The sequence below is a fragment of the Oncorhynchus gorbuscha genome, linkage group LG26 (assembly GCF_021184085.1).
Source record: "Oncorhynchus gorbuscha isolate QuinsamMale2020 ecotype Even-year linkage group LG26, OgorEven_v1.0, whole genome shotgun sequence".
NCBI classification, from domain to species: domain Eukaryota; kingdom Metazoa; phylum Chordata; class Actinopteri; order Salmoniformes; family Salmonidae; genus Oncorhynchus; species Oncorhynchus gorbuscha.
The window spans coordinates 9,731,132-9,746,519 of NC_060198.1; the positions used below are offsets into that span (position 1 = coordinate 9,731,132).

A 15,388-nucleotide genomic window follows, 5' to 3' on the forward strand; every position below is an offset into this window, starting at 1 on the left:
TTGTTTGATTGTACAGAAAGGAGGGTTATAACATCTCTAGATTCAGACAACATATGGATCATTTTTTGGTTTCTGAGGACAGTGCGCTTTTCCTTGGGCGCGCAGGTCGTACACCAATTCTCCAATCAAATGCATGATTAATGAGTCAGGAACCAATCAAAAGAACGAATCGTCATTTTGTGGGTGGTAGTTCAACCATGGAAACGCCCTCTTCACGTTTTCGTTTTAAAGGCGATTGATCATTTTGCTTGTACCGGGTGGAGTAAAACGAGTCTGAGGTGGTGAAATATTGGTCTAAAAACGCCAAAATCGTCGTGTTATTTGCGATATCTTATCAATTCTTACCAGTCTCTCACAAAATGACGACGACAACTATATATTCAGGCATGGAAGCCGGAGCAAAAAGCAGCTCCAGGTAAGCATCATGACATGTCAAGAGCCTTGCATTTTCAGCCAAATGTCAAATGATGCACCCCTCATCTAGACAGCTAAGTTGGCTAGCTAACCTTTAACTATCTGGTGAACAATAGCTAACTGTCAAACAATACACTTTTTTCTTAACATATTCGTATTAATGACATTGTACTTGATTTGTGAGAGGATGTATTTTACGATAAATGCAACTGTGGCCACAACCGCCGTTGATATTTGCCTCTTTTCTATCTGGACCAGGCTAACGTTAGCTTGCTAGCATTTAGCTAATGAATGTCGCTAGCTAACGACGTGCTCGTAGGTGTGTAAAATAAAGCTAATGGTTCTAACTGATTGCCTTCAAAGGAATCAATATTTTCTTGTTCTTTTATCCAATGCAGGGTGTATGACACTAGAAACAGACTGCTAACATAACTTGTCGTTGGCTAACAAATCAATTAGTTCATTTTATGGTTGGGTGGGGCCCCATGTGGAAGATGCTTTTTCTAGCCGACTAACGTTACTAGTATCCACGTTGCCAACCACGACCATGCAGCCCTCATCCATAACTAGATTTGCTCAAATTAATCACTAAACATATATTTGGCTAGTTACTAACTTGCAAAACCAACTATGCTATTCAGACACCAATTATTTTACATCTGGTTTGTGGCTTGATTAAGGTTAATATCAGGCCGAAGCAGCAGCCCCACATACAATGACATCTGGATATTTTATGACCCACTGGTTGTAGTGTGGGCTGGGGGAACGAACCTAAAATGTATTTTATGGTGAAAATCGATCAAGTGGGCTTGCACCTGGTTTACATTTATGCAAACACAAGGCATGTAAATAAAAAATATATAGTTTTAATTGATAATCTTAGCAGAAGGTATTGCTTTCTATCATCTCTGAATGCAGAGAAGCTGCCATTTCAAAGAATATTAAATGCTTTAAAAATCCTCAAGTTTGGTCTCCATGGGTTTATGTCACACCCGTTTTTCATCCTCTTCTAAGACCTCAGCGTAAAGGTGGGTTCACTCACTGCAGGAAGAGAGTGGAGCCAGCAAGAGCCAGTCTCTAACATGAATTTAAAGCATTTAGTGTGTCTGCATTAGAGGTTGACCGACTATGATTTTTCAACACCAGTACCGATTATTGGATGACCAAAAAAAGCCAATGACTATTTATTTTATTTATTTGTAATGACAATTACAACAATACTGAATGAACACTTATTGTAACATAATATAATTAATCAATAAAATCAATTTAGCCTCAAATAAATAATCAAACATGTTCAATTTGGTTTAAATAATGCAAAAACGAAGTGTTGGAGGAGAAAGTAAAAGTGCAATATGTGCCATGTAAGAAAGCTAACGTTTAAGTTCCTTGCTCAGAACATATGAGGGCTCGTGGTTCCTTTTAACATGAGTCTTCAATATTCCCAGGTAAATAGTTTTAGGTTGTAGGAATTATAGGACTATTTCTCTCTCTACCATTTGTATTTCATTAACCTTTGACTATTGGATGTTCTTATAGGTACTTTAGTGTAACAGTATAGCTTCCGTCCCTTTCCTCGCTCCTACCTGGGCTTGAACCAGGAACAGATCGACAACAGCCACCCTTGAAGCAGCGTTACCCATGCAGAGCAAGGGGAACAAGTCTCAGAGCGAGTGACGTTTGAAACACTGTTAGCGCGCACCCTGCTAACTAGCTAGCCATTTCACATCGGTTACACCAGCCTACTCTAGGGAGTTGATAGGCTTGAAGTCAAACAGTGCAATGCTTGAAGCGCAACAAAGAGCTGCTGGACAAACGCACAAAAGTGCTGTTCAAATGAATGCTTACGAGCCTGCTGGTGACTACCACCGCTCAGTCAGACTGCTCTATCAAATCATAGACTTAGTTATAACATCACACACAGAAATACGAGCCTTATGTCATTAATATGGTCAAATCCGGAAACTATCATCTCGAAAACAACCTGTTTATTCTTTCAGTGAAATACGGAACCATTCTGTTTTTTTTCTAACTGGTGGCATCCATAAGTCTAAATATTCCTGTTACATTGCTCAACCTTCAAGGTTATGTCATAATTACGTAAAATTCTGGCAAATTAGGTGGCCCAAACTGTTACATATACACTGACTCTGCGTGCAATGAACACGTGCAATTTCACCTGGTTAATATTGCCTGCTAACCTGGATTTCTTTTAGCTAAATATGCAGGTTTAAAAATATATACTTCTGTGTATTGATTTTAAGAAAGGCATTGATGTTTATGGTTAGGTACACATTGGAACAAGGACAGTCCTTTTTTTGCTAATACGCACTGCATTGATTATATGCAACACAGGACACACTAGATAACTAATCCCTCATACTACTCCTCCTCTGTTCCGCGGGTGATGTGGAGGTAAACCCAGGCCCTGCATGTCCCCAGGCACCCTCATTTGTTGACTTCTGTGATCGAAAAAGCCTTGGTTTCATACATGTCAACATCAGAAGCCTCCTCCCTAAGTTTGTTTTACTCACTGCTTTAGCACACTCATAAGGGCAAGCCCTTATGTCCGAGCCGTGTCATGATCCTAGCTCAAGTAGGCAACTAAAAATTCTGAAGTTTCCATACCCAACTATAAAATGTTCTGTCAAGATATAACCGCTAAAAGGGGGAGGAGTTGCAGTCTACTGCAGCGAGCCTGCAAAGTAATGTTATAATTTCCAAGTCCATACCCAAACAGTTCGAACTACTAATTCTGAAAATTACTCTCTCCAGAAATAAGTCTCACTGTTGCCGCCTGCTACCGACCCCCCTCAGCTCCCAGCTGTGCCCTGGACACCATTTGTGAATTGATCGCCCCCCATCAAGCTTCAGAGTTTGTTCTGTTAGGTGACCTGAACTGGAATATGCTTAACACCCCGGCAGTCCTACAATCTAAGCTAGATGCCCTCAATCTCACACAAATCATCAAGAAACCCACCAGGTACAATCCTAAATCTGTAAACAAGGGCACCCTCATAGATGTCATCCTGACCAACTGGCCCTCCAAATACACCTCCGCTGTCTTCAACCAGGATCTTAGCGATCACTGCCTCATTGCCTGTATCCGCTACGGAGCCGCAGTCAAGCGACCACCCCTCATCACTGTCAAACGCTCCCTAAAACACTTCTGTGAGCAGGCCTTTCTAATCGACCTGGCCCGGGTATCCTGGAAGGACATTGACCTCATCCCGTCAGTTGAGGATGCCTGGTCATTCTTTAAAAGTAACTTCCTCACCATTTTAGATAAGCATGCTCCATTCAAAAAATGCAGAACTAAGAACAGATATAGCCCTTGGTTCACTCCAGACCTGACTGCCCTCAACCAGCACAAAAACATCCTGTGGCGGACTGCAATAGCATCGAACAGTGTCTGCGATATGCAACTGTTCAGGGAGGTCAGAAACCAATACACGCAGTCAGTCAGGAAAGCTAAGGCCAGCTTCTTCAGGCAGAAGGTTGCATCCTGTAGCTCCAACTCCAAAAGGTTCTGGGACACTGAAGTCCATGGAGAACAAGAGCACCTCCTCCCAGCTGCCCACTGCACTGAGGCTAGGTAACACGGTCACCACAGATAAACCCATGATTCTCGAAAACTTCAACAAGAATTTCTCAACGGCTGGCCATGCCTTCCGCCTGGCTACTCCAACCTCGGCCAACACCTCCGCCCCCCCGCAGCTATTCGCCCATGCTTCACTAGGTTCTCCTTTACCCAAATCCAGATAGCAGATGTTCTGAAAGAGCTGCAAAACCTGGACCTGTACAAATCAGCTGGGCTTGACAATCTGGACCTTCTATTTCTGAAACTATCCGCCGCCATTGTCGCAACTCCTATTACCAGCTTGTTCAACCTCCCTTTCATATCATCTGAGATCCCCAAGGATTGGAAAGCTGCCGCAGTCATCCCCCTCTTCAAAGGGGGAGACATCCTGGACCCAAACTGTTACAGACCTATATCCATCCTGCCCTGCCTATCTAAGGTCTTCGAAAGCCAAGTCAACAAACAGGTCACTGACCATCTCGAATCCCACCGTACCTTCTCCGCTGTGCAATCTGGTTTCCGAGCCGGTCACGGGTGCACCTCAACCACGCTCAAGGTACTAAACGATATCATAACCGCCATCGATAACAGACATTACTGTGCAGCCGTATTCATCAACCTGGCCAAGACTTTCGACTCTGTCAATCACCATATTTTTATCGGCAGACTCAGTAGCCTCGGTTTTTCGGATGACTGCCTTGCCTGGTTCACCAATTACTTTGCAGACAGTTCAGTGTGTCAAATCGGAGGGCATGCTGTCCGTTCCTCTGGCAGTCTCTATGGGGGTGCCACAGGGTTCAATTCTCGGGCTGAATCTTCTCTGTATATATCAATGAAGTTGCTCTTGCTGCGGGCGATTCCCTGACCCACCTCTACGCAGACGACACCATTCTATATACTTCCGGCCCGTCCTTGGACACTGTGCTATCTAACCTCCAAACGAGCTTCAATGCCATAACACTCCTTCCGTGGCCTCCAACTGCTCTTTAAACGCTAGTAAAACCAAATGCATGCTTTTCAACCGTTCGCTGCCTGCACCCGCACGCCTGACCAGCATCACCACCCTGGATGGTTCCGACCTTGAATATGTGGACATCTATAAGTACCTAGGTGTCTGGCTAGACTGTAAACTCTCCTTCCAGACTCATATCAAAAATCTCCTATCGAAAATCAAATCAAGAGTCTGCTTTCTATTCCACAACAAAGCCTCCTTCACTCACGCCGCCAAACTTACCCTAGTAAAACTGACGATCCTACCGATCCTCGACTTCGGCGACGTCATCTACAAAATTGCTTCCCACACTCTACTCAGCAAACTGGATGCAGTTTATCACAGTGCCATCCGTTTTGTCACTAAAGCACCTTATTCCACCCACCACTGCGACCTGTATGCTCTAGTTGGCTGGCCCTCGCTACATATTTGTCGCCAGACCAACTGGCTCCAGGTGATCTACAAGTGCTCCGCCTTATCTCAGTCCACTGGTCACGATGGCAACACCCACCCGTAACACACGCTCCAGCAGGTGTATCTCACTGATCATCCCTAAAGCCAACACCTCATTTGGCCGCCTTTCGTTCCAGTTCTCTGCTGCCTGTGACTGGAACGAATTGCAAAAATCGCTGAAGTTGGAGACTTATCTCCCTCACCAACTTCAAACATCTGCTATCTGAGCAGCTAACCGATCGCTGCAGCTGTACATAGTCTATCGGTAAATAGCCCACCCACTTTTACCTACCTCGTCCCCATACTGTTTTTATTTATTTACTTTTCTGCTCTTTTGCACACTATCTCTCTACCTGTACATGATCATTTATCACTCCAGTGTTAATCTGTAAAATTGTAATTATTCGCCTACCTCATGCCTTTTGCACACAATGTATATACTCTCCTTTTTTCTACTGTATTATTGACTTGTTAATTGTTTACTCCATGTGTAACTCTGTCTGTTCACACTGCTATGCTTTATCTTGGCCAGGTCGCAGTTGTAAATGAGAACTTGTTCTCAATTAGCCTACCTGGTTAAATAAAGGTGAAATAAAAAATAAAAAACTACACATGGTTGATATTACTAGTTTAACTAGTGATTATGATTTTCTTATTTGTAAGGTAAGTTTATTGCTAGCTAGTAACTTACTTTGGCTTACTGCATTCGCGTAACAGGCACGCTCCTCGTGGAGTGCAATGTATCGGGTGGTTCGAGCATTGGACTAGTTAACTCTAAGGTTGCAAGATTGAATCCCCGAGCTGACAAGGTAAAAGTCTGTCGTTCTGCCCCTGAACGAGGCAGTTAACCCACCGTTCCTAGGCTGTCTTTGAAAATAATGTGTTCTTAACTGACTTGCCTAGTTAAATAAAGGTGTAGAAAAAAATAAAACAAATCGGCCAAATCAGTGTCCAAAAATACAGATTTCCGATTATGAAAACTTGAAATCAGCCCTATTTAATCGGCCATTCCGATTAATCGGTCGACTTTTAGTCTGCATAGATTAGCCCCAGTCAATGTGTCAGCTAACCAGGCCACCATAATGACAGTTATCAGAAAGGCTTTGAAAGGAATTGGTCTTAATGTAGTGTTGCGCACCAGACACTGACTTCATCCCCAAATAGCCTGGTGATGATTCCCTTTGTCCTGTGCAAAATTTCAGACGGGTGTGTACACTTTAAAAAAAAATTATTTGTTCTTGAGCAGGAACTCTTAGAGGGTACAAATCCTAGTTTAAGGCTATACCAGTAAGAAAGATACAAGTTAAGGTAATTATTTATTTTACTCTATACTTTTCTAATTGCTTTGTCGCTTAGGGTCCTGCGCCCACCTGGAGGAGCCTCCAACATCTCTTTTGGCAATGATGAGGAAAAGCCCCCCAATCGCAAAAACAAGATGGCCTCCAACATCTTTGCTGAACCAGATGACCCACACGCTCATCGGAGGAACAACCCACCTGGTAACCCATCACCCTCCACAGCCTCTTGTATAATACCTATAGCTGTATGTAGCCTTTAGCTGTATGTAGCCTTTAGCTGTATGTAGCCTATAGCTGTATGTAGCCTATAGCTGTATGTAGCTTATAGCTGTATGTAGCTTATAGCTGTATGTAGCTTATAGCTGTATGTAGCCTATAGCTGTATGTAGCCTATAGCTGTATGTAGCCTATAGCTGTATCAATACTTCTCTGCGTGTCCTTAGTCTTTAAATCTTAAATTAATTGCACAGTTTAATGTCTTATTCAGTTTTCAAAGGTCTTAAAAAATGCAACTGAGATGACTACAGTGTTTCCGTAATAGTGCCGCTACTCAATTGTTGCCATTGCGGCAATTATTACTAATTTTAACTTCAAATAATACTAGAGGCACACTTCAAAATGTTAGCACTATGCAACCATATGTGTGCACGTCATGTGAGTCGGGCCGTTGTCAGAGGAGAGCGAATGGTTGCCTAAACATTTAAAAATACTTTTTTTATTAGGATCCACATTAGCTGTCGGGGCCACATGAAACATGACATACAGAACATTAATAGACAAGAACAGCTCATGGACCAAACTTTATTAATAAAAAAATAAAGGCTCACAGCCTACATATCAATACCTTCACACAAACTATCTAGGTAAAATAGGGACGAGGCGATGTGTCTTGAGGTGTTGCTTTATTTGTTACCGTCACCGACTGGAGTGTGGACCTCCCATCTTTCAATAACCCACGTGGGTAAAGGCTCGTAATGACCAATGAGTAGCTTGAAGAGGTGGGACATGCAGTGTGTCAAATGGCTAAAATGGAACCAAGTTCTATTGAAGCGCCTGGCTATAAAGTCTGAATTCACGTGAGCCGTTTTGTTTGAAATGTTTGAATAACATTTACATTTTTATTTTGCAACACTCACGGACTAAACGTGTGCTGTCTGGTCAGCATGTTAGCCACCTGTTGCACCCTCTACAACCACTGTGACTTATTATTTGACCCTGCTGGGCATCTATGAACATTTGAAGAGTTATAATCTCCACCCTGTGCAGCCAGAAGAGGACTGGCCACCCCTCAGCCTGGTTTCATCCTCTGTTCCTGCCTTGAGTTTTTCTTAGCCACTGTGCTTCTACGTCTGCGTTGCTTGCTGTTTGGGGTTTTCGGCTGGGTTTCTGTATAGCACTTTGTCATCGACTGATGTGAAAAGGGCTTTATAAATACATTTGATGGTTATGACTGACTTGATCATTGCCCTTGCTAGTTTGCCTTGTATTAACATTCCCAGTATTGGACACTTTTTGTCCAAAATATTGAGTCACTGAAACAAGCAAGGTATCAGGCCAGCTGCTATTTACAACCTGATGGTAATGTTTGTTGGACTACCAAGAAATGTATTGGTGAATTATTACCCATGCATTCAACTGAATCCATCTATTCTGTCGACGATGCCTTACTTTGCATGATTTTTTTGTTGTTGGTGGGGGTGGGGGGTGTAAAATAACCTATTTTTAAAACCAAGTTTATTTTTGCAGCATAAACTGGGAATTTTTATATTACTGATATTATGATTGTCTGTTTCACATTTGCAAATTGGTTGACACTGTCAGTTCCACTTTAAGAGCCAGCCCTCAATATACTACTTTTTGCCAACAGGCTCATTTCTGGAAGGGGATATCAGCAGGTGTGCGCAGACTTCACAAATGGTATTAAGTCTTAAATTGAACTTCATCGACCCTGGAGTTACTCTGTATGTGGGATGCAAGTTGCAACTTCCTCCACAAGAGGGCAGATCATGTTCATTTATGATAATGTGATTCATGTTCGCTTCACAGATATTATAAGAAAAGCGGTCACCGTGTTTGGTCGGGACAACAATTGACAAGCCACAATCAACAGCCTGATCAATGCTATGGGACGTCGCGCTGCCTTGAGGCAAATGGTGGTCACACAGATACTGACTGGTTTATATATACCATGATCAGTAGGCTCAATTCATGAAATGCCAGAGCTAAGCTGTTTGTTTCATTTTTTTGGATTTGATGAGGTGTTTGGCTACTTAGAACTCTTATCAAGCATTTAAAATGTTATCACTGGCATGAGATGTCTGTAAATTTCAATGTAAGCCCTCGATCGCTTGGTGATTTAGCCAGGGAATGAGTCAAACTATGTTAAGTGTCATTTCTGTGTATCTACAGGTGGGAAGCCCACTGGAGTGCTGTGTGGAGAACCCTCTGCCCCACTGAGGAGATGTGCTGCCCAGTCGTCCTCAAACAACCACGAAGACTCCAACGCCGGGGTGAGATGGCGCAACGCTGATCTCACACACACACACACACAATCTAGAATTTCCCATGTTGACGTTTCCTCAAAGTTAAACAATAGGCATTCCTTGTTGAGGACTTTCACTTTGCTTTCATGTAGTTGGCCTACTCATTTCTGTTCTAATAATGTACCCTTTTTCCCCTTCATCTCCTCTTAGAATGGAGACAATGACATGGGAAATGCTGGTGAGGACCATTTCAATGTATTGCTTGCTAACTTACATTTACATTGCATTTAAGTCATTTAGCAGACGCTCTTATCCAGAGCGACTTACAAATTGGTGCATTCACCTTATGACATCTAGTGGAACAGCCACTTTACAATAGTGCAACTAAATCTTTAAGGGGGGGGGGGTGGTGAGAAGGATTACTTTATCCTATCCTAGGTATTCCTTAAAGAGGTGGGGTTTCAGGTGTCTCCGGAAGGTGGTGATTGACTCCGCTGTCCTGGCGTCGTGAGGGAGTTTGTTCCACCATTGGGGGGCCAGAGCAGCGAACAGTTTTGACTGGGCTGAGCGGGAACTGTACTTCCTCAGTGGTAGGGAGGCGAGCAGGCCAGAGGTGGATGAACGCAGTGCCCTTGTTTGGGTGTAGGGCCTGATCAGAGCCTGGAGGTACTGAGGTGCTGTTCCCCTCACAGCTCCGTAGGCAAGCACCATGGTCTTGTAGCGGATGCGAGCTTCAACTGGAAGCCAGTGGAGAGAGCGGAGGAGCGGGGTGACGTGAGAGAACTTGGGAAGGTTGAACACCAGACGGGCTGCGGCGTTCTGGATGAGTTGTAGGGGGTTAATGGCACAGGCAGGGAGCCCAGCCAACAAACAGCAAGTTGCAGTAATCCAGACGGGAGATGACAAGTGCCTGCATTAGGACCTGCGCCACTTCCTGTGTGAGGCAGGGTCGTACTCTGCGGATGTTGTAGAGCATGAACCTACAGGAACGGGCCACCGCCTTGATGTTAGTTGAGAACGACAGGGTGTTGCTGGTGTTCCGGTGTTCCCTCCCATGTGCCTCCCCTCTATTCTCTCTGTATTCACACAGCTCATATCTGTTTCTCTTCTCCCCATCCCCTCCCTCCTGACGTCTCACTGTTTATCACAGCTTCTCTCTCTCTATGTTCCTTCCTTCTTTCCCTCCATCCATATTCACTCTTCTTTGAGTGAGATCACTGTTTCTCACCCCCTCTATCTCCATTAGATTACTGCTTCTTGCCCAGTCTGTCTAAATGAGAGGAAATGAGGGCTGTGTGAGTTGGTCCTGAGCATGGGAGAGCATGGCGATGCTGTCATTAGTGTAGGTGCAGAGAGGTGTTAGCTACTGTTAGCCAGATAGCAGGCAGCACTGGAGGGATGAGTGGAGCAGGAGGCTAACCTCCACTGTTAATAAACAAGTTGTCCAGATATAAGACTACATATTCATGTTTTGTAAACTTCTTAGGCTAATTTTACTCACAATAATGCTAGTTAAATTATAGCTAAGAGATTGGGGGGGAACATGATTTGTAGTGTTTAATGTTTACCATTGATAGTGTTTGTGTATATTGACTTGACTTTGCTATTACCAGATGTTTAAAAGCTTCAAGCAGCAGTATTATGTTTTAAATGCTTGAGTCTCAAGCATGTTCACCTGGCTGCTTTCCCATGTTTAGATAACGCTGTTGAAGTCGTTCCCACCTCTGAGCAGAGGGATGAGTCTCCCCAGCCATCCGCAGGGGCTCCCCAGCCCGCTGCAGGGGCTTCCCAGCCCGCCGCAGGGATGACGTCAGGCCGCAGGAACCCCCAAGGGGGCAAGTCCAGCCTCATCCTGGGTTGAGGTCCTTCTCTTTCTCAGAACTCCGCCGTCCTTTTCTCTTTTTTTAAAAGAAGAATCTCCACCTGTTCATCTGAGTCCAGGAATTGCGTCCCGTCCTCTTCTCCCTCCCCGAGTCTGTTTTTTTGTTGACAGAAGCACTTTATGTACCTGATCCAAGCCCCTGGCATCTGTAGTGCTGTAGTCACAGGCCTGCTGGGTAAAGGGCATGAGGTTTAAGTTGTCCCTCACTCCATCTGGTGTCATTGGCAAAAGTTCTGATGCGCAATCAATAAGGTTTCGAAAAACACAAATGGATACATATGAAGTTGTTGCTTTTGCACCGTGTTTATTGAATGGCAAACTGCACGCCTGGTTTGTTCCAAGTCCGACTCATCCAAAACATTTTGAAGCCTTTTGTTAAAAAAATAAATAATAATAAATAAAAAAAGGGAGGGGGAGGTAAGTTATACTGTGAATGTTTTTTATTTTAAGGTTATGCTGGACTAAATTGAGTCATTATTAATTAATTAATTGGAGGGGTACATGATCTAGTGTTGCATGAAGTTCGGGACCTAAACATTTCTATGGAAACTAAAATCCACACGGGATCCAAGCTGTCAAATCAAACCCTGGTGTTATTTCTGAAGACTAAATTCAGTGAATATATCCAGAAAATGGCTTATGTCATGAAATGGAAAAATAAGAATTTTTGTATTGTGTTTGTGGTCCTTACATGTCAGTTTTAACTTCAGTGCCAGGTTTGAGTGGTTTTTATGATCTTTTTTTAAAGGGGGGAAACTTAACAGGTTAAAGTATGCCTGTTTGTGTGTGGTACTCCATCTGATAGAATGACAAGTGACCTTATGACAGCTCTGCCTAGTTCTCGTTTTGCATATTTATTATTTTTTAAATTCTCGATGTTGGACACAATTTGGTACGTTAAGCAAATTGTCCAGAGTTCTTGTTCAAACTTCTGTCACTGTCTCTTACAGGTCTGATGCCTATTTTACTGTCTGCCTTGCACAGGAAAACCTGTGGTTCAATGTCTGTATTTACCCACACACGGTTCAATTTTGCTCAAACGTCATTTGAATGAAATTGCACACATGGCTTTAGTGAATTCATGTTGAAGTTCTGTAGATGTTGAAGGGTCAGCTGGGCTACATGATCGTTACTTGTTCATCCAAATTCATGCAGGTTTGTTTATCACTGTAAAAGTCGCAATGAATATTGGCACAAATAAAAAGTCGTTTTTGACCATACATGGCTATGTCTCTATTTCTGATGGCAATGGTGCAGTTTTTCAATGAACTAAATACATTTATGTACTGGGTGGTTTGAGCCCTGAATGCTGATTGGTTGACAGCCATGGTATATCAGACCCTATCCCATGGATATAACATTTAACATACATTTAACATTTAAGTCATTTAGCAGACGCTCTTATCCAGAGCGACTTACAAATTGGTGCATTCACCTTATGACATCCAGTGGGACAGTCACTTAACAATAGTGCATCTAAAACTTAGGGGGGTGGGGTGAGAGGGATTACTTAACCTATCCTAGGTATTCCTTAAAGAGGTGGGGTTTCAGGTGTCTCCGGAAGGTGGTGATTGACTCCGCTGTCCTGGCGTCGTGAGGGAGTTTGTTCCACCATTGGGGGGCCAGGGCAGCGAACAGTTTTGACTGGGCTGAGCGGGAGCTGTACTTCCTCAGTGGTAGGGAGGCGAGCAGGCCAGAGGTGGATGAACGCAGTGCCCTTGTTTGGGTGTAGGGCCTGATCAGAGCCTGGAGGTACTGAGGTGCCGTTCCCCTCACAGCTCCGTAGGCAAGCACCATGGTCTTGTAGCGGATGCGAGCTTCAACTGGAAGCCAGTGGAGAGAACGGAGGAGCGGGGTGACGTGAGAGAACTTGGGAAGGTTGAACACCAGACGGGCTGCGGCGTTCTGGATGAGTTGAAGGGGTTTAATGGCACAGGCAGGGAGCCCAGCCAACAGCGAGTTGCAGTAATCCAGACGGGAGATGACAAGTGCCTGGATTAGGACCTGCGCCGCTTCCTGTGTGAGGCAGGGTCGTACTCTGCGGATGTTGTAGAGCATGAACCTACAGGAACGGGCCACCGCCTTGATGTTAGTTGAGAACGACAGGGTGTTGTCCAGGATCACGCCAAGGTTCTTGGCGCTCTGGGAGGAGGACACAATGGAGTTGTCAACCGTGATGGCGAGATCATGGAACGGGCAGTCCTTCCCCGGGAGGAAGAGCAGCTCCGTCTTGCCGAGGTTCAGCTTGAGGTGGTGATCCGTCATCCACACTGATATGTCTGCCAGACATGCAGAGATGCGATTCGCCACCTGGTCATCAGAAGGGGGAAAGGAGAAGATTAATTGTGTGTCGTCTGCATAGCAATGATAAGAGAGACCATGTGAGGTTATGACAGAGCCAAGTGACTTGGTGTATAGCGAGAATAGGAGAGGGCCAAGAACAGAGCCCTGGGGGACACCAGTGGTGAGAGCGCGTGGTGAGGAGACAGATTCTCGCCACGCCACCTGGTAGGAGCGACCTGTCAGGTAGGACGCAATCCAAGCGTGGGCCGCGCCGGAGATGCCCAACTCGGAGAGGGTGGAGAGGAGGATCTGATGGTTCACAGTATCGAAGGCAGCCGATAGATCTAGAAGGATGAGAGCATGCTTTTTTTTTGTTTTTTTGTTTACTGCTCGAATTACATTTAACCAGTTTATACAGTAATGGCAATAAGGTACCTCGGTGTTTGTACAGAGCCTTTGGAAAGTATTCAGACCCTTTGACATTTTCCAAAATGGTTTGTTACAGCCTTTTTCTAAAATGGATAAATACAAATCCTCAGCACTCTATACACAATGACAAGGTAAAAACGGGTTTAATACATTTCTTTAAATGTATTAATCTTGAAATACCTTATTTACGTAAGTATTCAGACACTTTACTAGGAGACTTGAAATTTAGTTCTGGTGCATCCTGTTTCCATTGAGCATCCTTGATGTTTCTACAACTTTATTTTTTACCCCTTTTTCTCCCCAAGTTCATGATGTCCAATTGTTGTAGCTACTATCTTGTCTCATCGCTACAACTCCCGTACGGGCTCGGGAGAGACGAAGGTTGAAAGTCATGCGTCCTCAGTGCGCGCGCAATGCGCCCGGCCCGCCACAGGAGTCGCTGGTTAGGTTCACATTGTAACGGTTTTGACTTGAGGTTATTATTTATAGGGGTGCCAGGTAGGTTGTGCCTACCAGAGAAAACATTGGTTTCTCCTTTTGGTTTGGGGGGGGAATGAGTCCCATCTGGTCCATCAAGTCTACACCAATACTAAAGGACTTATGTAAAAGTCAGGATGGAAATGAACTTTTCATAAACCCTTAAAACATTGGAAAGAACTTCTAGAAATGTCCTGTACCTCTGGTCTTAAGAGTCCAGCCCGGTAAAGGAGTTCAGGGAACTCCCGTGACCTTAGTCACGCAATGTTTGTCCGTTCACTCAAGTGTAGCGTAAACCCAGTATTAATCATACAATCAATATAACAATTTTACCACAGAACTTTAAAGCGTATCGACTCTTACTAAGTCCTCAACTACAACTAACTACATAAATCACAGTATACATCACATCAAAACCAATGAAATACCATATACAAAAAAAGATTGTAGTCAGTCGGTCAGTCGGACAATCCAATCCGCCAACAGATCTCCAGCGGAGAAAGGCCACGAAGAACGGAGAGGTGTAGTCCACGGACGGAGAGGTGTAGTCCACGGACGGAGAGGTGTAGTCCACGGACGGAGAGGTGCAGTCCACGGACGGAGAGGTGCAGTCCACGGACGGAGAGGTGCAGTCCACGGACGGAGAGGTGCAGTCCACGGACGGAGTGGTGTAGTCCACGGACGGAGAGGTGTAGTCCACGGACGGAGAGGTGTAGTCCACGGACGCAAAGAGTGGATCCGATCCTGGGTAAACTCTATTAGGCTACAAATCATACGTTTAACAGCAACAAAACAAACGGAATAGAGAAGCTTCGGAACTGAGGGTTGAACACATCCTCATTCATGTCTCCATCACAACCCCACTTTTGAGCAGCTGATGCTGGCTATTTAATTGGGAATTGAAGGGGAAAGCGCCCTATTGGAAGGAGAAGCACTGAGACGGTTCAGAAAAATTCAGGGCCGTCACAACATTAACAACTTTCATTTTAGACTGATCATGTAGATCATATTTTTTAAAAATTAGTTAACACCTCTATTTCCCCCTAGCAGGGATAACATTTTTAAAAATCAGTGCAAAAAAATAAGTTATTTTTGGGC

The 15,388-nt window shown here is 44.2% G+C and overlaps 1 protein-coding gene across 2 annotated transcripts; it reads left to right on the forward strand.

The window, feature by feature from the left end:
• The first annotated feature begins 210 nt into the window (after window positions 1-210).
• On the forward strand, window positions 211-12,321 carry LOC124016048 (jupiter microtubule associated homolog 1-like). Of its 2 annotated transcripts, XM_046331569.1 has the most exons (7): window positions 211-415; window positions 6,795-6,937; window positions 8,604-8,631; window positions 8,783-8,889; window positions 9,146-9,246; window positions 9,430-9,457; window positions 10,917-12,321. In XM_046331569.1, exons 1-7 carry the CDS (start codon window positions 360-362, stop codon window positions 11,078-11,080), a joined length of 627 nt encoding a protein of 208 aa, XP_046187525.1. In that variant the 5' UTR covers window positions 211-359; the 3' UTR covers window positions 11,081-12,321. The 2 variants fall into 2 exon arrangements, with proteins under 2 accessions (XP_046187525.1, XP_046187526.1); XM_046331570.1 differs by lacking the exons at window positions 8,604-8,631; window positions 8,783-8,889 and having other exon boundaries at window positions 213-415.
• The last annotated feature ends 3,067 nt before the right edge of the window (window positions 12,322-15,388 follow it).

What these genes read in the sequence shown, in the direction of transcription:
- LOC124016048 (XM_046331569.1), top strand. Translation starts at nt 360, where the DNA reads ATGACGACGACAACTATATATTCAGGCATGGAAGCCGGAGCAAAAAGC. An exon ending in TCGGAGGAACAACCCACCTG is followed by an intron (nt 6,938 to 8,603) that starts GTAACCCATCAC and finishes TTTTGCCAACAG; the next exon opens with GCTCATTTCTGGAAGGGGAT. An exon ending in GCGCTGCCTTGAGGCAAATG is followed by an intron (nt 8,890 to 9,145) that starts GTGGTCACACAG and finishes GTGTATCTACAG; the next exon opens with GTGGGAAGCCCACTGGAGTG.